Below are 24,573 nucleotides of genomic sequence, written 5' to 3' on the forward strand. Positions count from 1 at the left end.
TTCCTCGGGCAAAGAATTTTTTTTTGAGGTACAATACTGTATTGTTTTTCACCAAAATCTGCAGGCTCTTTCACAGATGGAAGCCAGGAGAGATGCGCAGGATGGTCAGAGAGTTTCCCACCAGGAACAAGACTCAAAGGAAAAGGCGAAGTGCTAGGGAAGCGGGGTTTATTCCCAAGGGTATGGCGGAAAAGGTGAAGGGGCCCGCTGGGGTCTCGCGGCCCCCGCAGCTGGCTCGCTCGCTGGCTCCAGTGGGAGGCTCTGAGCAAGGGCCCGCCTTCAGGGCAGCATGGCCCAATCAGCGACAGGCACGGCGCTCCGGGCACGCCCCCGCCCACACGGCCATATAAGATTGGGCCTGGCGGGCCTCCGCAGCGCAGTGCTCGCCAGACTTCGGGCCAGGACTGCTTAGGAGCCCGGCCGCCGCCCCTGCCGCCGTCCCCCGCCCCCCACAAGCAGCGCCGCCCCTCTGTGGACGCCCGCGAAGCAAGGCTGCCAAGCCCGGGCTCCGCCTGCCTCGTTCCTCGCGGTTTTCCGCGTCCTCGCCGGGCGTGCGCGATGCGGCTGGGCCCGAGGCCCGTGGCGCTGGGGCTGCTGCTGCTCTACGCCGCGGTGGCCGGCGCCGGCAAGGCGGAGGAGCTGCATTACCCGCAGGGCGAGCACCGGGCCGACTACGACCGCGAGGCGCTGCTGGGCGTCCAGGTGAGGATGCCAGGCAGGGTTCCGCACCGCCACGGGCTTTGTCCAGTGACAAAGCTGGGCAGCCAGGCGAGGCCTTAGCTGGGGCGGCCTGACAATGGGGGCCGGGCGGGGCTCCGCTTGCGCCCTAGGGGCCCCTGAGGCCTGTAAAGCTGGTGGAACTGTTGCTGCTCCAGAGCTTTCTATTATTACTGGAACTAAGAGGTCAGGATCACTTAAGGTGGTAGGGGGGCGTATTAAAGAGAAAGTGTGGGTCGTCCTGAAACCTTTGGGGCCAATGAGGCACGCGGTAGCCCTATTTCCCTCCACCATTGTACCCCACTGATTGTAGTACTTGATTCTCCTGTGTGTGATTTCCCTCCCCAAAGGAAGACGTCGATGAGTATGTTAAACTTGGCCACGAAGAGCAGCAGAGACGACTGCAGTCGATCATAAAGAAAATTGACTCGGACTCAGATGGTTTTCTCACTGAAAGTAAGGACTGTCTTGCACCACCAACAATGGAGAAAGCCCTTTGTAGGAGATTAGTGTACATTTAAGGACAGTGTTGTCTGTTGACTATAGATTGCTGGCGTTCCAACAAGCTAAAAGTACTGTGGTGTGGAGAATGGGTCTCATACCTGGAAGTTAGGCTACCGAGTAAAATCAGTGCCTTCTCCAATGGCACACAAACATCGCTGCCCATAATAGGATAAGTTCGCAAGTCATACCTTGAGACGCCCTCTGTTTCACATCACTTTTCCCATTGCCCTTAGTCTGATCCATTTTAGAGGCATTTGCCCAGACCCTTCTTAAGATATCGCATGATACAATAGTACTCTTTTGGTATGTAGAATTTTAAGAATCTGCTTTTATTAGTTTATTATAACAATAAGCAAATAGAAAACATTCTATTGCATTGAATTATATTTATTGCAATATAAAAAATGTTGGTGCTGATGGAGCCTTAGAATTATTTATCTCTCTTCACAGAGAAAAAGAGACTGAGGTACAAAGAGGAAAACCTTATTTTCCAATAAATGGTAAACCTAGGAGTAGAATTCAACTATCTTAGTCTTAGTTCAGTTTTTAATGTCTTCAATTCAAAACAAACAACACTAGACTGCTTTTAGGTAGGCTGTGAGGCAGAAATGGAACACACAGATGATTGAGAGAGTGTTCTGAATAAATTGCTAGCAATACCACTCCCCCCAATTTGGTTCAAGTGAATACTGAATTCCAGGTTGATTCTTTGAAGGCTCAGAAATTTGTTATTGTGACAGCAAGCTGTCTGCGGTGTTGCTTATTTAAATGTTGTTCAGCATCCAGATAATGAAGTTACTGGAGAGGGAATTGCAGTGTGTGCTGTCACTAAAGTCACACTGGCGCAATGATGAAACCTCTGAACTATAGGGTAGGTCTGTCTTTGGTTACACTAGTAGACAAATGGGTTGATCTGGAAAACTGTAGTACTTGTTGGAATCTAGATGTATTTAAATAGTCTGGGTCTCCATTTTACAGGTAAGAAAACAAGAACTTGAAAGGTCAGCTCCCTGTTAGGGCCAAGGTGAACTGTGAGCTCACAGTGCTGGTCCCTGTCACATTCTGTGTTCTACTGTGCTCCACTAAATCTTTCAGAGTAAAGACTTGTGGTCCTTACGGAAACACAAAAGCCACTTGAGGACCCTGAAGAGAACTTTGCTGATTTGTTGGCCAGGGCTGGGAGTCTCTGAAGCTGGGCCCAAAGGCCCTGAGGCAAGCTTAAACCAGGGAGTTAAGGCCAGCTTGGGCAACAAGGAGAGAGACCCACATCTTTAAAAAAAAATAAAAAAGTTCTTAAGTGGTAACAAAACACCATAGTTCTAGCTCTGAAGCCAAAAGTAGGTTAGAATCTTGACTTGGTCTTTCTGAACCTCAGTTTCATTAACTAAAGTAATGATGATTATAAGTTTGTTCAGTGTGTGGTTGCATAAAAATGATTACGGTTTTGGGGTGGGAGGTAGGATCGCCTTTGCATGTCTGTCACCTGAGCCCTTACAGACCAGCAGAGAAGTACCAGTCTTTAAACCCTGTGCTATGTGCTCGTTCTCTGCTCGCGAGTGTTCGTCGCATGCTCCTTACCTGTTTTCTGTGATGCACTGTAATAACTGTCTCTATGAAGACATTCTTAAACATTTGTTTATCTGAAAATGGACATTTGGAATTTAAGAACTTACCCCATTCCTTCAGGTGCCAAGAGAAGACCGCAGTTATGCAAGAAAGGCAGAAAATAACCTTGCTACTTTGTTAAAATTTCTTCCACGTGGCTATGATGTTTAAAGGAACTATACCATACCAGCATTTCTCTGCTTTGGGGCAGAACTTGAATACCTGTTCACAATTTAAGCCATATTTACAAACATACCTTGATTGAGGTATGATGGCCCCCAGCTGTATCCAATCCCAACACTTGGAAGGCAGAGCCAGGGAATCTCTGAGTTAGAGGCCAGCCTGGTCCATGTAGTGAGTTCTAGGCCAATCTGACTACATAAGTAAGACCTTGTCCTCAAAAAAAAAAAAAAAAAAGGAACACACAGTAAATATATATATATTTATACATGTTTTGTTCAATTTATAAGTTAAAGGAAAGCTTAAACCTTTTATAAATAATAAAACTTTTTTTCTCTAATACATAGTAAGGTATGTAGCCATTCAAATATCTGTGCTTAGGAGACATATGCACAGCTCTCCCCAGCTCCTCATTTTTATCATACTATAAGGCCAGTTTTCAGGTTTTGCAAACATGGAAGAAATTGTCACTCAGATGGGAATTCTTGTGAACATTCTGTGTGCTCGAAAATTCTCACAGGCGAACTCAGTCAGTGGATTCAGATGTCCTTCAAGCATTACGCTATGCAAGAAGCCAAACAGCAGTTTGTTGAGTATGATAAGAACAGTGACGGCACTGTGACATGGGACGAATACAACATCCAAATGTACGACCGCGTAATTGACTTTGACGAGAACACTGCTCTGGATGACACGGAAGAGGAGTCCTTTCGGCAGGTGGGTCCACCCTGTCTCTGTACCGTTTGAGTGAGTACAAACAGGCTGAGGTCCTAGACAGTTGCCTTGTTCACTGGGCAGCCCCCAGTTCCACTTCAGTGGTTGCTTTGATGGTTTCCTTGTAGCCAAATGTACGCTCTTAACTCTGAGCCAAAAGTCTCGCTGCACCTGTTCCTCTTCACCTATTTGTCCTCCTTAAGTGCATTGCCGTGATACTAATATGTATCCCAGTATTTTATCTTTAAAATAATTTAACCATCAGCTTTATATCATATTTACATCTTTTATTCCATATCCCTATCCTTTAAAAATTATATGAAATAAGCCGGGCGGTGGTGGCGCACGCCTTTAATCCCAGCACTCGGGAGGCAGAGGCAGGCGGATCTCTGTGAGTTCGAGACCAGCCTGGTCTACAAGAGCTAGTTCCAGGACAGGCTCCAAAACCACAGAGAAACCCTGTCTCGAAAAACCAAAAAAAAAAAAAAAAAAAAAAAAATTATATGAAATAAAAATGTAATTGTAGCAAAATGTATTATTTTGTGATTCTTGTGGAAGTTAGAGAACACCCTTGGGTGTTAGTCTTCACATTGCCCTTTGTTTGAGACGGGGTCTCTTGTATACTGCGGCCTGTTCCGGGGTAGCTGGCTCTTGAGCTTCTCAATTACGTTGTCTCCACCTTCACTGTGCTGTAGAGGTGCGGTGATTGCAGACCATCATGTCCTGCTTTACATGGATCTGAATCCAGGTGCTCACACTTTCATGGCAGGCCCCTTACCCACTGAGCCATCTCCCCTTACATCTCCCCTTTTTACATTTTTTTAAATGGTATTGAAGATTGAACCCAGGGCTGTGTGCATTTAAACAAGCACTCCACTATGAGCTCTATCTCATGCCCATTTCAACCTTTTTAGAGAGTTTTCAGTAGTGTTGATTATATTCCTCTTGTTCAACCAGTTCGTCAAACTCTTCATTTTGCAAAACTGAATTCTGTGTACCCATCGTGCCCATTAAACAGTAACTCCTTGTTCCTGCTCCCACCATTCGATCATGAATTTGCCTGTCCCTAGTCCTTCATGGAAGGAGAATTGTGTTTGTCTTGTTTATGACTGCCTTATTTCACTTAACATAATGTCCTCAAAGTTTATCCATGTTTTAACATATGCCAAAATATTCTATCTAGAAAGGGCATGGTCTTAAAAAGACCAAATGACTGCCTGGCAGTGGTGGCACCTTTAATCCCAGCACTCAGGAGGCAGAGGCAGTCAGATCTCTGAGTTTGAGGCCAACCTGGTCTATCTACAAAGCGAGTTCTAGGACAGCCAGTACTACACAGGAAAACCGTGTCTACAAAAGCAAACAAAAAAGACCAAATATTCTAGTGTGTATGTGTGTGAGAGAGAGAGCCATGTCTTCTTGAATTTTTTTTGATTCTTTGGAATTTTCTTACATTTATACATTTATATGATGTATTTTAATCGTGTTCACCTTTCGTTACCTCCCTCTGATTTTCTCTAGTATCCACCTTATCTGATCCTTTCCCAACTTCATGTCCTTCCGTTCGGTTGACTCCTGTAATGAGTGTGGTATACAAATCTCTCTTCTAGCTCTTGCTTTTGCTTGTCTTGGGTACATTTCCAGAAATGGGATTGCTGGAGTAGCTCTGTGTTTAGTTTTCTGAAGGAACTGCAGTATAGTTTTCCATAGGGCTGCCTTTTTATAATAACTCACTTCTGAAGGTCCAGTGATTTCGCAGTCTGTTGAGTGTTGAATTTTATTTTATTTTATTTTATTGTTTGTTTTGTTTTTTTGAGCCAGGGTTTCTCTGTGTGTACTTCTGGCTGTCTTGGAACTCGCAGAGATCCACCTGCTTCTGCCTCCTGAGTGCTGGGATAAAGGTGTGCGCCACCATAGCCAGCTGAGTTTTAGATTTTTTGTTTTGTTTTGTTTTTCAAGACAGGGTTTCTCTGTAGTTCAATTTTAATTTTTAATTTTTTTTTAAAGTTTTTTTTTTAATATTTATTTATTTATTATGTATACAATATTCTGTCTGTATGCCTGAAGGCCAGAAGAGGGCGCCAGACCTCTTTACAGATGGTTGTGAGCCACCATGTGGTTGCTGGGAATTGAACTCAGGACCTTTGGAAGAGCAGGCAATGCTCTTAACCACTGAGCCATCTCTCCAGCCCCCCCCCTTTTTTTTTTTTTTTTTGGTTTTTCGAGACAGGGTTTCTCTGTGGCTTTGGAGCCTGTCCTGGAACTAGCTCTGTAGACCAGGCTGGTCTCGAACTCACAGAGATCCGCCTGCCTCTGCCTCCCAAGTGCTGGGATTAAAGGCGTGCGCCACCACCGCCCGGCCAATTTTAATTTTTTTAAGCAAATAAATAGCTTAAGCAGAAATGAGAACTATTTTTAAGACTTCAAGGAAGTCTGTTAAACCAAAAGTATATCAATATAAATGACTGTGCTTGAGAAATTAACATTCCAAAAGCATTTAAAAAATTTTTTAATGTAGAAAAGAATAAAAATAAAAACAAATACTTTGTTGTAAATGATATATCTCAAAAAGGTTAAGGTGACTAGAAATCATTTGAGCCTTTCTGCTTTATTTGCATATGGACCTCTAATGGTCATCGTTTATTATTATATGTAGTATTTATTTTAGAATTGCACTGGCCACATGAACGATATAGGCTAACACTGACTCCAACTTCTTCTTTTTTTTTTTTCTGCTACTGACTATTCTCTTTTTGTTTGTTTGTTTTGTTTTGTTTTGAAACAGTGTCTTACTGTGTAGCTCTGGCTGGCTCAGAACGCTCCATGTAGACCACTCTCCCTCAGACTCACAGAGATCCACCTGCCTCTGAGTGCCTGCACTAAAGGAGGCACCACCACTTCCTGGCTTGAAGGCTGGACCTGCCCATATGTCACCAGTGTGCAGGTGAAGGCTTTCATCCTCCAAGCCAGTCTGCCGGGTTTCATAGCCAGCTCTACCACCTAACAGTTGCTAAACCTCCCTTACCTCAATTTCCTCATCTCTAAAAATGGGATAATCCCCATTGAGGATAATAATAGTATGGGAAAACAATATATAGTAGCAGTTGGAATGATGAGTAGTTAATTTCCAGTTGAAAGAATATTATAAAAGAAGCAGTACCTGGGAGGTGGCATCAAGAAGATCTCAAGTTAGAGGCATGACTGTTTGGGGCCAGCAAGATGGCTCACTTGATAATGGTGCTTGCTGCTGAGACTTAGGACCTGAGTTTCCTGGTGTTTGAAGAGAACTGAGTGTCACAAGTTGTTCTCTGACCTCCACATATGTGCTATAATACCACCACCACCTTCCAAAATAAATAATGTTTAAAAATGTAATGAAGAGTTGAGAAATGGCATAGTCGTTAAGATCACTTATTGCTTTTCCAGAGTACCCAGGTTCATTCCCAGAACCCACAACTGCAGCCCCAGGGATCTTGTGGCCTCTGTGGGTTTCAGGCATGCATGTGGCACACAGACATACGTGCGAATAAAACACCCATACCCATAACTTTTCTTAATTTAATGGAAAAAAAGACTTGTTACATAAACAGAAGAAACCTGTAAATTCCCAGAAGTTTATGTTTAATAAAAGTGTTTAGGCATTTGTTAACTACATCAGCTATACATTAGTTAGGATTTCATTTGTAGGAGAAAGATAGACTTTTGTTTCCCTTTTCCTTCTTTGAATCTTTGCTTCTAGCAGCCTAAGGGAAACGTAGGTCGGTCTTTCCTCCTGGAGAGTGCTGAAGAGAAAACAAATGGCAATGAGATTGATAAGGGTTCTCCTCAGCACTGTGAGAGTTCTGGGATTTTCTAAAAGCCATGATACGCTGCTGTGATCTTCCTGCCAGGGAATAACAGACTTCAAATACGATATTTTAAAACTACTAATTAGGTTGTAATTTCCTGCTTGTTTCCTATTTTCATCCTTCCTAACATTCTTTGTACCTCCAAAGAATTACTGTCCCACTAAAAAATATGTATCCCTGTGCACAAGCACCTGCATACGTGAACACACAGAAAGTGTGTTTCTGTATTCTGGGGAAGGAGTTTTATATAAGACATGATGGCATTGACATTAAAATTTTAATTTTGAATAGATATATTGCCCATTTACAGAAATACAAATACTCCTTTTAAAAGATGTCTTGTTCAAATGCTGTACTCCCATCAAGTATTCATTACATGTTGCTGTAAGGCTATTTTTTAAGAGTGAATTAAGGGGCTGGAGAGATGGCTCAGAAGTTAAGAGCATTCACTGCTTTTTCAGAGGCCCTGACTTGGAGGTTCCAGCATCTCCATATCTTTGTAACTCCAGTTCCTGGTGATTGGTTGGCCTCTTCTGGCCTCTGAGAACTCCAGTACTAATGTGGTACACATAAACTCCCATAAGCACACACACATAAAAATAAATGTATGTTAATAACTAGAAGTTGGGTTTTTTAAAAAACTGAGTTAAATAAATCTTTTATCCTAATGGAAATGATATAGCCCCAAATAAACACTTGCTGGTAGGAATCCTATTGGCTATTATTTGACCAAGAATATTACTATCTTTTTGTTGTTCTAATCATACTTTTTTTTTAGGATTTGATCATTTATAACCTTCCAAAAATTGGTGTAGAATGTAAGATAAACCCAGAGAGAATGTACATTATTCTTCAAAATATAAAGAGTCTGGGCATGGTGGTGTATGCCTTTAATCCCAGTACTCATGAGACAGAAACAGGCAGAGCCTTATTAGTTCCAGACCAGCCAAGTCTACATAGTGAGACTCTGCCTCAAAAAATAAATTATAAAAGATGAAGCCTGAGTCATTTTCAAAGTTACAAACTAAAAATTAGACAAGAATAAAATAGTCATAAAAAGCAGATATCTGAACAAAATAAAAACTTTATATTGAAATCTAGTAGAAAATCAAAACTTCATATCAGAATATTAAATAATCTGTAAACAGATGTGCAGTAAATGAGGACAATGACCTTAAAATGTAAGCAATGTATAAGTATCTTGATCAGAGATAGGAATAATATATAACTCAATACAAAAATATATCCTAAAAATTATATCAGTATATAAAATGTCTTAAACAGGTAGAAACATGTATGCATACAATCTGACAAAATAATTTTGCATAGGTGTACATATATTGTAAACAGAATAACAAATATAATTTGAACTTCTATCAATTCTAAAAGTGCCTCAGTTTTAGCCCTATTATCAAACCATGTTTTTAAGGAGAAAATATGAAGGACAAAGCTAATCCCTGGAATTAAATATAGGGGTGTAGGAGGCAAATCACATAAGCCTTGTATAATACCATCCATGGTATAAGTAAAAAAGATGTTGGACTCTTGGATTATTAAATTATCTGTCATCTTGATCTTTTAAATGATAAATTTAACCCTATAAATCTTACCTGTAACAAGTTGGAGTAGGTGCAATAACCCTTACTGGCCAGTAGGTGTCGCAGTTGTAGCCACATGGCTGGCTTGAACAGTTTGAATTAGTTTTTACTGAAAAATACGCTCAAATTAAAAGCAGTTATTTAGTGTAAATTATAGACTGTGTGCTCCACGGAGGTCCCTGACTGGTCAGCAACCACACAGGGACAGCAAGGCAGCAACACCAACAGAGACACCTGGGGAAGCCTGCACCTTGCCTGAGCTTCTGTGGTGCATGGGGAAAGCTGGACCCACAAGCCAGCCACAGTCTGCCAGTGGCGCAGGTGTCTGGAGATCCAGAGCGGCTCCTAGATGCCACCGAGGCTAGCAGCTACTCAGGGCCATCGCAGCAAATGCACCACGTGGATCCTGGCAGCAGCTGGCCGAAGCTGTGGGGGACCCCAGCTCCAAGATTTGGTTGGGCGCCGACTGTTAAAAATTAATGCAGATCAAAAAATACCAGACAAACTACAAGATAGACCAGTTATAATTTTCTTTATTATAAGGGGCAAACTCACAAAATAGGAATGGGAAGTCCAAGCTCAGCTATGTAGCGCAAAAACCATAGAGAGGAGGTGGGGGAGGGGGAGAGGGGAACCTTGAGCCACAGGGTGTTTTTTCCAGATACCCAAAAGGTCATGCCCTAACCTAATCCCTCCTCTTAAAGATTATTGGCTGACAAAGATTCCCCATCAATTGTCTTAATTTACAATTCAAAATACATATATTCACTTCTTTAATATGAGGCATTTTAAGAGACTTAAAGTTTTTTTTAATTTTTATTTATACATATGGGTATTTTGCTTACATGTATGTCTGTGTACCATGTGCATGTCTGATGTCCTCAGAGGCCAGAAGAGGGCATTGAATTCCCAGGAACTGGACTCACAGAAGATTGTGAGATGTCTATCCTGTGGGTACTGGGACTCAAACTTCTGTTCTCTAGAAAAACAGCCAGTGCTTTTAACCACTGAGCCATCTCTCTAGCCTCAATAGACAGCTTGTTGTGTAGCCTCAGACTTGTGATCCTGCTGCCTCAATCTTCCAAGTGCTGGGATTACAAGTGTCCCCAGCAGTGGCACAGTCAATTGCGATCAAATGGCCATGAAATACGACACTCTTCCAAATGCTTTCCTCTTTTCCTCTCCTTCCCGTGTCCTCCCTCCTTCGCTTCTTGAAAGAGAGCCTTTCTTTCCATAGGCAAGCCTAGCCAAAGTTAGCTCACTCTGCTAAACATGGACTTTTTTTTTCTCCAGGTTGAAGAGTTCTTTCATAAGGAAATCAAAACATTTGGTATTTCGAACAGTGATTTATTCAAAAAGACTTAGTTGACTGTACACAGGACCTCAAATTCTTGTTTTTCTACTTCTCCCCATGTTAAAACTGAACATTAAACATAAATTACTTGATCTAAAATACTTAGTTATGAAACATAAATGCAGCTATTTGGAAACATTTTTCCCTAGTTATAATTGAGAGAATGTGACTGGCTTATACAGTCTAAATGTTTAGAAACCAAATTCTTTAAGGGAGCTGTGAGCCTTCTCTGGGTGTCAGTGAAACACCTACTGTTTAAGAAAATAATTTCTGAGTAAGCTATTCTAAAAAAAATTAACAGTGGTAAAACGCATAAATTAAAAATTGCTGAGGATATTTGTAATTATGTTTTGTTTTTTTGTTTTGTTTTGGTTTTGGTTTTTCGAGACAGGGTTTCTCTGTGGTTTTGGAGCCTGTCCTGCAACTAGCTCTTGTAGACCAGGCTGGTCTCGAACTCACAGAGATCCGCCTGTCTCTGCCTCTCAAGTGCTGGGATTAAAGGCATGCGCCACCACCACCCGGCTTGTAATTGTGTTTTAAAAGACAAAGTTTACTACATGCAAGTTTTTAGAATAGAAGGCTATTTCCCAAAATATTAAAAATAGTAAGTGTGTGATGTTAGGAATATGGCTTCCATAGCTGTTGGTTACAGAATTATCCTCAAACATTATACCAAAGGCATCCCTGCCCCTAGTTGCTGAATCATTTCTGTACTTGAACATACTTTAAAAGGAAAACAAAAAGTGTTTATTTAGCCTCCAGGATGAGATGCCATTAAACCTTTGGACTGTTTACTTCTGGTATACATAATTACCAGAATGAAGAGCCTACTAAGAGCAGGCCTCCATCAGTAGTAAGAAGAGGGGTGTCTCAAAATAAGGGATTATTTTTCTGAAACATATTTTTGTTTAAGCGGTTTTGTTTCTTGTTTTTTTTTTTTTAAACAGAGTCTTTCAATGTAGCTGAGACCAGTCTGTATCTTATAGACTGGCCTTAAACTCACAGAGATTCGCCTGCCTCGGCCTTTTAAGTGATATTAGCACATTTTTGAAAATCATTTAGAGGAACCAGAAACAGTTTTAAAAGGCTCTACCAAGATTATAATTGGTTGTCTTAAGTTTGTTGTTTTGGAAGTATTCCAGAACTACTGGGCTGAATTAATGGGGTCTAAATGTCTGGGGCTTTTATCAAATCGTGTAATCTCAATTACTCTGTCAACAATATAACACTTTGTTATTCGGGCTTTGTTTTTTCATTTATTTTGAGATAGGGTCTGACTTTTTAGCACAGGCTGACCCCAGAGTCCTGATCCTCCTGCCTCAGTGTGTGGAGTGCTGAGATTCCAGGTGTGTGCCACCACCCCAGGCTAGCACATGTGCTCAGCACATGCCAGGGTCACTATTCTGGTCACACAGCGGCAGCTGTCATACAAGTTTCTCAGTAGAGATTTTTGTACCAATTTTAGAGAAGAGGAAACCAAAGATGTTAAGCAGCTTTCCCTGAACGCCATAGTTAATAGTGTCTTGCTGCAGCCAAGATCTATATCCATCTGACTGGTGCTCTGTCTCTGTGTTGCCGTATATGGATGTTTGTGATTAGTGCCACCTACTTTCAGAAGGCTATTATAAAGATAGATGTGATGATATATGAAAATGTACTTTAAATCTCACATTGTGTGCATTTTTTAGTGTTTTTCAAAGCTGATATGGTACTGAGATCCCTAAATTTACTCTTTTTTCCCCCCCAAAGCTGCATTTAAAGGACAAGAAGCGATTTGAAAAAGCTAACCAAGATGCTGGTCCTGGTCTGAATCTGGAAGAATTTATTGCATTTGAGCACCCTGAAGAAGTTGATTATATGACGGTAAGGAGCAAGTTTAACAGCAATTTTGAGTGACTAAAACCTACTTGCTAAGTTATTGAGAATGAGTTGTAAAACAAACAATTTAGAGGCGAGCAGACTCATGTTCAGATGCTCTCCTCACATAAGACTGAAAGTGGTGAGGGCAAGAGAAGGGTTTTGTTCTCAATCTGCGTATATGAACAGCAGGCTTTCTCCAGCTGCCTCTCCTCTCATAACCATTACTTCCCATCAAGGCCTTTCCCTCCCTTTCAGAGTTTTCAGGCCTTTTCCAGGCTTTTGATGTTCTTATCAGTAGAGTGCTCATGTAGTTCACACCTTACTTATGAGAGCTTCTGGTCTAGAAAAGTGGATCACATTTTGATTGGTTTTCCGAGGATGGGATGCTTTTTTGATTTTATACGTAGTAAATGCTCTCATTCCCTGAGTACCTTAAAAGAAGTGCTAGTCTGGGAATATTGTTCAGTAGCCCGCAAAGGCTGTCGTCCCCAGCACCACAAACAAGTGATGGGTCAGCTCTTTTTTGGGGGTCAGGGGGGTTCAAGACAGGATTTTTCTGTGCAGCCCTGACTGTCCTGGAAATCACTCTGTAGACCGGGCTGGCCTCGAACTCACAGAGATGCATCTGCTTCTGCCTCCCAAGTGCTGGGATTAAAGGTGTGCGCCACCACCGCCAGTCAATGGGTCAGCTCTTTGACACTGAACTGTTGGATTCTAGTTTAATTGTCCTCACACTAGTTGAGCTCCTGTGTTTTAGCAAGTTTCTTTTTTTTTTTTTTTGAGGGTTTTTTTTTTTTATTCTTTTTTAATTAAAATTTCCAACTGCTCCCTGTTTCCCATTTCCCTCCCCCTCCTCCCACACATTGCCCCCTCCCCCTACTCCCCTCCCCCATCCCCACTCCTCTTCTCCTCCCCCCAGTCCATTCCCCCTCCCTCTCGATACTGAAGAGCAGTCCAAATTCCCTGCCCTACAGGAAGACCAAGGTCCTCCCACTTCCATCCAGGCCCAGGAAGGTGAGCATCCAAACAGGCTAAGCTCCCACAAAGCCAGTTCATGTATTAGGATCGAAACCTAGTGCCATTGTCCTTGGCTTCTCATCAGCCTTCATTGTCCGCCATGTTCAGAGAGTCCAGTTTCAACCCATGCTTATTCAGTCCCAGTCCAGCTGGCCTTGGTGGGCTCCCAATAGATCAGTTCCACTGTCACAGTGGGTGGATGCACGCCTCGTGGTCCTGATTTCCTTGCTCATGTTCTCCCTCCTTCTGCTCCTCATTTGGACCTTAAGAGCTCAGACCGTTGCTCCAATTTGGGTCTCTGTCTCTCTCTCGATCTATCGCCAGATGAAAGTTCCTGTGCCATTCTCCTTGGCCTCTCGTCAGCTCTCATTGTCCACCACATTCTGAGAGTCCGGTTTTATCCCATGTTTTTTCAGTAGCAGTCCAGCTGGCCTTGGTGAGCTCCCAATAGATCGGCCCCACTGTCTCAGTGGTTGGGTGCACCCCTCATGGTCCTGACTTCCTTGTTCATGTTCTCTCTCCTTCTGCTCCTCATTATAACCTTGGGAGCTCTTAGCAAGTTTCTTGAGAAGCCTTACTTCCCATCATATTCATAAGAAAAAATTTAATGATAATACATATGTACTGAGAGCTGTTGTATAACATAAGCCAGCTTTGTGGCTTTATTTTCTGGTTATTTTATGGAGGGCGGTGTAACTTTTGTTGAGTGGATAATGACCAGAATCTGCTGTCTTGAATAACAAGCAGGCGCATTTTTCTCCAAAGCTCAGTGGCAAGACTGTGCCATTATGCCACTTTTCTTGTCATTGTGAAGTTTCTAATTTCTTGGCACAAAGGACATGACCTAGTTTAAGACCAGTGCTAGGTGGGATTTAAATGCCAAAGCTTAGCTGGGTCAAGCTAATTGAGTTCTAGAAAAGCAGGCAGAGAATACTGGACCTTGACTTTTTAGAGAACAAGAAGCGGTTGACTGAGGATGGGGAGAGCCGGCGAAAGCAATTAAATAATAGTCATTATGTCATAGAAGCCTGGCAAGGGCACAGTGTAGATTTCATCAACATTCTGAAGACTGTAATGCCAATAATGTTGATTTACAAAATTAATGTTCAGAAATAGAACCCTGAAGTTTCCAGCCAGTATAAAAGTGACAAAAGCTGTACCTTTGACGCCGTGGGGTACAGCAGACGGCGCCTCCTTGGTTGTGCTTTCTGTGCTGTGTTGGAGCTGACGGCAGCACATGAAACGTGTGATCACAGTGTGGGGTCTCACTGAGAGCAGCATCTTTGACTCCTACTTACCTTGCTTATTTTTATATTGCCTTTTCCCCCTCTAAAGGGTGTGTTGGGTATAGAAAAAGACAGGGATACAGGATCAGTTAGGTGATTTTTACTGTAGATTCAAGTTAGAATTTAATTTGAAAGTTATGTATGTTCTTTTTTGTAGTACTGGGAATTGAACATGGGATTTTGTATCTGCTACATCCCCGGCCCTTATAAGTTATGTAAACTGGCCTTGAACTCACTGTGTGGTGTGGGCAGGCCTTCAACTTTCAGTCCCCATGTCTCAGACTCCCAAGTTGCTGGTACAGCTGATCTTCTCCACTAGGCCTAGCTTTAAAATATTTTCATTCATATTGTTCTAAAAATTCTTTTAAAGTATGGCAATATAACTAAAATCTGTTATAGCCTATAACCCAAAGATATTGCTTGAGTGGTGGAAATTTCATTTTGATCAGTGATTCTTAACTTTTGTTAGATTATCAACTCCCTTGTTTAAGAATATTATTTAAAAATAAATAAATAAATAAACTGAAGTGCTATCCCAGAAGAAGTGTATATAGACCTACCCCCCAAAATATTAGATTATATTTTTATGAGATTTTCACATACTTTCTCTAAAACTATTCCTTGGGTCCCTAGCCTTTTCTATTTGTAAAATGTGTACAGTTTGGTTTTTAAAAGAACAATATTATGGGGGCTGGAGAGATGGCTCAGTGGTTAAGAGCATTGCCTGCTCTTCCAAAGGTCCTGAGTTCAATTCCCGGCAACCACATGGTGGCTCACAACCATCTGTAATGAGATCTGGTGCCCTCTTCTGGCCTGCAGACATACACACAGACAGAATATTGTATACATAATAAATAAATAAATAAATATTTAAAAAAAAAAGAACAATATTATGTATTTCAGTGTTGCTTCATAAAAATATAGGTGAAGCCCTGGGAGTTGTCCAGACTGGAAATTTGAGAAGACAGTTCAGATACAAAGTCTGGATTGAGAGGCATAGGGAGCAGCAGGTAGGGAAGAAATGAGAATCATAGTATGAAGCCTGAAAGCAGGCAGGCTGGTGATAAAGCAAAGCTCTGTGACGAGCACAGCACAGAAGATATAGGTAAAGAACCCAAGGTTAGAGGGTCAGAGTCTTGGTGATGCCAGAGATGAGACGTGAGCTAAAGGAAAGAAACACTCCACATATGAAACCGATGGAGGATTGGTTGTTTGTTAAGAGCTTGAAATGAGTGAGGACCATTTAGAATGGTGAATGATGTAGGTTTAGAAGCCATAAGGGGACTGAATTTGGAAGACAAGAACTGTAGTTGGTCTTTTTTGTGGAATTTTCTTTGGACTACCAGTCCCCAAATAATGACAGACCAATTAGTTATGAAAACTTGGCCTTAGCTTAGGCTTGTTTCCAACTAGCTCTTACAACTTAAATTAACCCGTTCATATTCATCTACATTCTGCTACGTTGCTTATTACTTACCCTCTAAACTATATATCCAACTCTCACATCTCGCTGACTTAATCCCCTCCCTACCACATGCCTCAGATTCTTTCCAAGTTCCTCTCCCTCCCCAGAAGTTTTGCCTATCCTCTCCTGTCTAGCTATTGGCCATTCAACTCTTTATTTTAGGCAGAGACACATCTTCATAGTCTACAAAAAGATTATCTGACAACATTTTCCCTTTTGTCTAAATAAAAAGGAAAGGTTTTAACTCTAACATAGTATAACTATACACAATAAGAACAATTATCAGGTAAGAATTACATTCACAATATCTAGTCCATTAGTATTTGGCAAATTTTGAGAAAGTACTCTATTATCTATCTTATCTTAAGTTCAAAGTTTTGTACCTAAACCACTTTGTATCATAACTTGTATTACCAGCCTAAAAATACCCTTTTAGACTTTAAAACATTTTTTTAGATAAACCACTTTAGCTTTTATATCTCTTAACCTTTATAAACTTTACATCCTTTTTTGCGAGTTTATTTTCCTTAAAAATTTGGTAACAAAACTGTGAAACTAATTTAGTCTTCACCCCCATCAGAGACCTGAGAAGGATAAAATATTACCTGAGTAAACAGGAAGTGCAGAGCTAGCAACTTCAAAACTATAGAAATGACAGAGACTGCTGGCTGCCTGGACAGTCACCCAAGGTTCCTCTGCAATGTTGGGCCATCCATCTTTGGCCTAAAGGCCTAGAATATTTGACAGACTTTTCTGTAAAGCAGAAATTTTGAAGGACTGTCTGACCAAGTTTGACAAATGCCTTCTTTTGTGTCCTGCTTGTGCAATTTGGACAGCATACTGTCAACAGTTGAGGCAAGGGCAGTTCCTTGCCCAGTGACTAACTTTGCCACCTTGAAAGCAATCTCAGTATGGAAGTTCTTCAGTGCCCATCTATCTTCTCAAAAGTGGATTGGTGCTGCCATATGCAGACGTGTCTCACTGTCAAGAAAAGCCTTATGTTAGTAAAACATCATAAATGTCATATTTTTTAGATCTCTGAAGAGTTTGAAGATCACCTCTCTATCTAAAATATATATTTAATCTTGAAAACATACCTAACAGGCCAGGTGGTGGTGGCGCACGCCTTTAATCCCAGCACTCAGGAGGCAGAGGTAGGCGGATCTCTGTGAGTTCAAGACCAGCCTGGTCTACAAGAGCTAGTTCCAGGACAGGCTCCAGAACCACAGAGAAACCCTGTCTCGAAAAACCAAAAAAAAGAGAGAGAAAGCATACCTAACATGGCTACAAATTTGATTGTTATAGATGACTACTAACCTGCATTTCTTAATTTCTTAAACAGTTTGTAATAATATCTTTTAAGGACTAGAACTTTACATTTTCAAATGAGCTGTATAGATAACAATACCTTAAACAAGAGTAGAAATATGTATATAGAACAACATAATAAAAATAACCTTACATTTGTATCAATATACAAAAATCCATACCATTGTAAATATTTCAGATTAGTAGTTGCTTTTTAGTTTAAAATTGATTCAATAATCTACATTTTTATCTTATTACTCCTTTATTCCTCCCCCCCTTTTTTTTTATAAAGAAATTCCAGAATCTAACCTCTTTTGCTTAGTTTCCTCCCTGACCATGACCAGTAACAATTTGCAACTCACCCCCCTAAATGATGACAAACATCCATAACCCACCAAGCAGCCAAAAGCTACTCCTTCACCTCTCGGGAATGGGGGTGTCATGTTCTTAAAATTGCTTCCTGTTGTTTGGTGGTGATGGCATCTTTGGTGGTCCCTGAGAAAACTGAAGTAATAGTCAAGCCTTGGGAGAGCTAACTGTATCATTTGTTGTACAATCTTGATGTGATGGGAAGGTACAGAGCTTAACTGCAGTCCTGACTAGAGTAATCTGTGAGGCTGGATCATCTCAGCTAGCTGCTTTGAGTTGTTTTAGATGTAGATTTTTTTAAGGATTTATTTATTTATTTAGTACAGTGTTCTACCTGCATGTGTCCCTGCAGGCCAGAAGAGGGCACCAGATCTCATTACAGATGGTTGTGAGCCACCATGTGGTTTCTGGGAATTGAACTCAGGACCTCTGGAAGAGCTGTAAAAGCTCTTAGCCTCTGAGCCATCTCTCCAGCCCCCTTAATGTAGATTTTTGAGGAAACTGCAGCAGAAGCTTTCTGAGAGGCTGGATCACCTGGGCTACTTGTCTTCATTGGTGTCTGGCGCTTTTTGTTCTGAAAACACATAAACTTTTTAAGGTGGCTTACATATCTGTATTAACACAAATATGGAATATGCAGTATGCCCAAATCATCTAAAGATGATTTTTTCTTCTCTGTTTGAGCATGTAAAAGGCATCTGTCAACTTTATAAGTTGGTTTGGACTGCATAACCAAACTGTAATATAAATTTCCATCCATGCCATGTGAAAGGTTGGCATGTAATAAGTCATGAGGACTCTGTAGCCAACAAGATTTATCACATCTCCTCCAGTCTCAGAGCTGCTCCCATGTAGAATGATCAGCATATACGTCACCTGTCTTGTAGTCTTTCTTGGTTTCTTCCTTCCTGTCTGTATCAAAGATTTTCAGGTCTCCCCCAGTCAAATCTGATCCTTATTAATTTTGTGGAAACAAAAGCATAACCTCTCTCCTAATCAACACATTTCCTGACTTCCATTCAAAAATTAGGACAGCCTTAAAATGTATAGGTTTGTTTAATTTAGTAGTTTACATGATCTAATGTCTCTCAGCAATGTTTGTTCACTCATCAGCATTCAAAAAATTCAAAGTAGGGGGCTGGAGAGATGGCTCAGAGGTTAAGAGCATTGCCTGCTCTTCCAAAGCTCCTGAGTTCAATTCCCGGCAACCACATGGTGGCTCACAACCATCTGGATTGAGGTCTGGTGCCCTCTTCTGGCCTGCAGACATAAACACAGACAGAATATTGTATACATAATAAATAAATAAATATTTAAAAAAAAAAAATTCAAAGTAGGATCCAGATGCTCTGTGTACTTCCCATCCTTACATGGCTTATTCCTTTTTTTAAAAAAAAAAAATTACTTTACTCTTTTTTTAATAATTATTTATTTATTATATATACAATATTCTGTCTGTGTGTATGCCTGAAGGCCAGAAGAAGGCACCAGACCTCATTACAGATGGTTGTGAGCCACTATGTGGTTGCTGGGAATTGAACTCAGAACCTTTGGAAGAGCAGGCAATGCTCTTAACTGCTGAGCCATCTCTCCAGCCCCTACTTTACTCTTTCTTTAAAGAATTTACTTTCTTGTTTTTAAACTATTTTTTTCTCTGTCTATACCCATTTTTTTCTTTACCCAGTACCTCAGCACATTTTCAAGCATACTGTACCTGTAATAGTATGTAAAAAAAAAAAAACAAAAAACTCAGGGTTTTTTTTTTTTTTTTCCATCTGTACCTGGCTTTTTGCATGTCTGTAGCCTTCTCTGACCACATGAGCCAAGCCTTATATGACCAAGCTATCTTCTGCATGGCTCTGCTTAGCACATGGCTCTGGTAACTGGCTCTGCCTCCCTCAGGTACATCCAGCAGGCTGCCCCACTGGTTCTGGACTGTAGCTACTGTTTGCATTTCTGTGAGGGTCAAGCAAGAAGGTGCATTTACCTGCTCCAGTTCTGGGAAATTGGTGGGACTGTGCTGCAGCAAGTGTTTGTACCTAAGGCTGAGTAGCATACCAGCTACTTGAGTGCTCAGCTGCACAGCAGGGCCTCTTAAAGGAGCCACACCTCTGTATGCCAGCCACCAGGTCTGCTTGAGAGCATGGTTACTACGGCTCCATGTTTGGAACTTTTTTCTGCTTTTGCAGAGCCTATGTGGATATACGTGGCTGCACATTGGGTGCCAAATATAGTCACATTCATCCGACTCTCTTTGAGCCGTCAGTCCCCAGATAATGACACAGAGACTTAGCCTTAATTATGAAAGCTTGGCCTTAGTTTAGGCTTGTTCCCAACTAACTCTTATAACTTTATAAGAACTCACTTATTCATGTGCGTTCTGCCATGTCACTTACCTCTCCTCCATACAGGTATGTCCAACTTCATCTCTGTTTCTCTGGCCTATTCTCCTATGCCTCATTCCTTCCAAGATCCTCTCTATTCCCCCCAGAAGTCCTGCCTATCCACTCCTGCCTAGCTATTGGCCATTTAACTCTTTATTAAACCAATCAGAAGGTGCTTTAGGCAGAGACACATCTTCACAGTCTACAAAAAGATTATCCTGCAGCTGTTCCCACCCTGAAGAAAGAGCAACATCTGTGTGCTGAGGAATACAAGGTCATGATCTTTGAGAGCCTTTACTAGATTGCAGAGCTAATAGAGGGGGACTGGGGGTAGTCAGAGGTGTATTTTTCTTTCATACATTTTAATAAAAAATATTATTACTTCCCTCTTCACTTTCCAACTCCCTTTCCTCTAACTTTTTCCATGCTCCCCGGGACACTCAGATTGATAACTTCTTTTTCTTGATTGTTGTAGCACATATATGTATATGCATGCCTAAGTATGTAAGTACAAACCGCCGAGTTCATTTTTGTTGTTTGTGTGTGGGTTTCAGAGCTGACCATTTTGTATTGGAGAACCAGTTAGGGTGCTCATCCCTGGAAAAGGCTAATTCTCAGTCTCTCAGCAGTCATTAGTGTCCTGTAGTTCTTTGTCTAGCGGTAGACCCCCATGAGACTTTCAGAGATGTCTTCTTGAGAGGGAAGAGAATATACAGAAAGCAGGACCTGTGTTTAGTGCTGAGGTTGTTTATGAAAGTGAAGTAGAATTCTTCACAACACAGGAGAATAAAGATGTATAATTTACAATCACTCAGTACTTAGGAGTTTATTCTTACTTCTGAGTTCCAGAATTTACAATGCTTTCCTACAAATCTGAGCAACCAGAACGATTGTTTATGAGGAAGTTCTGCAATAGGATTGGTTAAGATGATGGCACTGAGATGTTGGTGACAATGATTCTTTCTTTTGAATGAATATCTGATAGGAGTTCGTCATTCAAGAGGCTTTAGAAGAACATGACAAAAATGGTGATGGCTTTGTTAGTTTGGAAGAATTTCTTGGCGATTACAGGCGAGATCCAAGTAAGTTGCCCAAGGGTAAGGCAGAAAGAGTCGGGGTTGGGATTATGGAAGTAGTGATGTTTAGTGAGGCTCTGTATGACAAGAGGAGCCACACAGGCACTCCCAGCTTACCTGACATGCTACTTGGCTCATTTTTATTTCCATGTATGTTTCAAACATTTCCTTCCCTTTCTAGCAAATATAATGTTATTAAATGTTAATGTAAATTAAAAGGAGGAAAGAAGGCTGTCTTTAAAACAAGCTCCTTTGCTGCTCTATGTAGATCTTGATAAGTGACATAAAATACTGCAAGTAGTGTAAGCTAGATGAAGTAAGTTTGACCTTAAGGGGAATTAATTTCCTTTCTTTAAGCTGTTGTCCATTACTAGAATTGTTGCTTGCAACCTTAAAAAAAATGAGGTTTTAAAGTTGTTTTCCTGGCTTGTTATTGCAAATGAAATTTAAATAAGGCATTACTGTATATGAACAGTCAGTAGTCACGTGATGTATATCAAAATGCTACCCTGAGCTACACATGTGGCTGTTTTCAAAGTGCTGCCTAGCATGCAGGAGACCCCTGGCTTCTAGCCTCAGTACTGCACTAACCAGGCATGGTGGCACATCGAGTTCAAAGTCATCTTCAGCTACGTAAGGGGTTTGAGACTAGTCTGTTTAGACCCTGTCTCAAAACAACTTTTTAATTAAAAATAAATGTTACCCACTTAAAAATGAGGAAAACTAGAAATCAGGATAAATAGTAACACAATAAAAATCCTACTTTATTAAATTTGTAACATTTAAGGCTGAGTTATTTAGTTACTATCTCATCTTTGGAAATCTTTACATATTTATCCTTGTTTCAGAATTTTTCTGGTAAGAGTTCTGTTTCATTGGGTTTCTTTTTGTAGTAAACTTTAAATTCACTTCCTTTATTTTAGAGATATATCAAGCTTCTTACTGGTTTGTGATACTCTTAATGTATTTGTGGTTTTGTTTTTGCTTTTTTATTAAGCTGCAAATGAAGATCCAGAATGGATACTTGTTGAGAAGGACAGATTTGTGAATGATTACGACAAGGATAATGATGGCCGGCTCGATCCCCAAGAGCTTTTGTCATGGGTAGTGCCCAATAATCAGGGCATTGCACAAGAGGAAGTAAGTATTACAGAATTGCTGTTCCCCTTCCTAACACACAGTTTGTGTTATTGATAGGAAAGGAAGCTGGGAATCTCCATCCAAAGAAAAAAGAAATGGAATTACTTAGGATAGATATATTGTTGTGCTTTGAATTAAATGATGAACTTCTTTCATATTGCCAAGTAGACAGGAAGTTAAGATTATATCTTGTCCTAATCTTCAGACACAGTCTATATGATGACAGCTTGTGTCATACCTTTGAAGGCTCAAGTGCATTGCACCCTGTACTAACCTGATACTGACCCTGTGTGGTGATGCAGAACCCAGGGGATGATGAGAGAAGCAGTAGACAGATGCAGGGGCATGTGTAATAGTTTACATGTATTATAATGTATATCATGTTATAATGTATAATAGAGATGTAGACATTAATGAGTTAGTTCTTGCTATAACTAAGTGGTTTTGACAAGTCACACTAAAATGTGAACATTTTGTTTAAAAGACTTATTCTGGACACCTTTTGGTTTGGTTTATTTTAAAGGCTCTTCATCTAATTGATGAGATGGATTTGAATGGTGACAAAAAGCTGTCTGAAGAAGAGATTCTGGAAAACCAAGACTTGTTTCTTACCAGTGAAGCCACGGATTATGGCAGACAGCTCCATGACGACTATTTCTACCATGATGAGCTTTAACTCCTAAGTGTGCCCAAGTGCAGGATGGGTCCTTTTGTAGTTTGCTACCAGCTTTACTTTTATGATAAAATATCGATGTTGTATTTTACACTCTTAAGTCTTACCATATCAAATCTTAATGTAGATCATCATTTTGGGCCTTCTAGAAGAAAAACAAAACAAAAGTTGATATTTATTTCAAGATTTATTGAAGGAGTAAAACATTAATATCGTGCCATATGACCACACAGTCTTTCCTAAGTACTCCGTCTGTGTAGTACTGTGTTGTGGAATGATTGAGTTCTGTTTGCATACTTGAAAAGATGGAGGCCTGTAGACATGTCTAAACAATAGTGTTTAAGTAGCATGTGATGAAGCGATCAGTTTTTGTTCTATACTAAGTAGATTTACTTTTGAAACTGACAAAGGACAATGTTTTTAGGTTTAGTGTTATATTTTAAAACCTTTTAAGGAACCTTCAGAAGGACTTAAACCTCACGTAGATGTTGAGAAGTTCTACTTAATTTTAAAATGGTTTCTATAAAGGGTTTTGTCGTATGAAATAGAACTTTATATTTTTGCATATGTATAGATAGTAATTATATTTAATGTATAACTATAGCATTATGGTGAGTGGAAATTGACATTGTCCAGACTCTTCATTTTTGACTGATTAAAATAAACTGTCCTATCTTTTTATATGTTTGTTTTTTAATTTTTCTAGATAAACTTTAAATTTAGCACGGGGTTCATTATATTTTACATTATTCATTCCTTTATTCAGGTAGTGGATGGTCTCAAAACTGTTAATTATTCTTGGTGTATATTCTTATTTTGCCTTTTTTTTTAAATAAAAAATTATGTTATAATTGAATGTACACCTGAGACATTTTCAGTTGCTCTTATGTTGAGTGTGATTTTGCATTTTGGTACTAAAAATGTTTTGTTTAAGATGTTAGGAACAAGCCCAGGGCCTCTTGCATTCTAGACAAAAATTATGGAGGCTGAGAGCCATCCTCACTGAGCACTTATCCATACCCAGACAGCTGGTTTTAATCTCATTCAGGAATCAACATACCTTTGTTAGGGTGCAGAAAAGTGGGTAAGGAATTAACTTTTTGGACTTGTGACTTACAGATCCTTTCTTTGTGGGTGAAAAGTCAGTTGGAAAATTTGTTAATTATTTTCAGGCTACCATTGTCTCATAGAACCCCGAGTGTAGGTCACCATGCTCTTCTGAGGATTTGAGAAGACCACTCCCCACTCCCTGCCAGCTCTCTTTGGACAGAGTTACTGACTAGTATTGCCCTGCCTTTGCTGACATTGATGTAGATGCAAACGCAAAACTCACTTTTAATGATAGCTTTTACTCTCGTAGCTGAGGTGTATGGTTTCACTTTAACTTAAAACATAGCTAGCTATAGTCATTTAAGAATTGAATTATTGTCATCATCTGTCACTTCTCAGCCTCACTGATATTTAAAATAGCTGATTGG

At 40.4% G+C, this 24,573-nt stretch overlaps 1 protein-coding gene across 1 annotated transcript; it reads left to right on the forward strand.

Moving 5' to 3' along the window:
- The first annotated feature begins 353 nt into the window (after window positions 1-353).
- Rcn2 (reticulocalbin 2) lies at window positions 354-23,948 on the forward strand. The gene is made up of 7 exons (XM_057768810.1): window positions 354-702; window positions 1,068-1,173; window positions 3,527-3,723; window positions 12,267-12,380; window positions 21,192-21,288; window positions 22,280-22,422; window positions 22,946-23,948. Exons 1-7 carry the CDS (start codon window positions 559-561, stop codon window positions 23,096-23,098), a joined length of 954 nt encoding a protein of 317 aa, XP_057624793.1. The 5' UTR covers window positions 354-558; the 3' UTR covers window positions 23,099-23,948.
- The last annotated feature ends 625 nt before the right edge of the window (window positions 23,949-24,573 follow it).

Source organism: Chionomys nivalis, chromosome 4, assembly GCF_950005125.1.
Source record: "Chionomys nivalis chromosome 4, mChiNiv1.1, whole genome shotgun sequence".
NCBI classification, from domain to species: domain Eukaryota; kingdom Metazoa; phylum Chordata; class Mammalia; order Rodentia; family Cricetidae; genus Chionomys; species Chionomys nivalis.

What these genes read in the sequence shown, in the direction of transcription:
- Rcn2 (XM_057768810.1), top strand. Translation starts at nt 559, where the DNA reads ATGCGGCTGGGCCCGAGGCCCGTGGCGCTGGGGCTGCTGCTGCTCTAC. An exon ending in AAGAGGAGTCCTTTCGGCAG is followed by an intron (nt 3,724 to 12,266) that starts GTGGGTCCACCC and finishes TCCCCCCCAAAG; the next exon opens with CTGCATTTAAAGGACAAGAA. An exon ending in AAGAAGTTGATTATATGACG is followed by an intron (nt 12,381 to 21,191) that starts GTAAGGAGCAAG and finishes AATATCTGATAG; the next exon opens with GAGTTCGTCATTCAAGAGGC.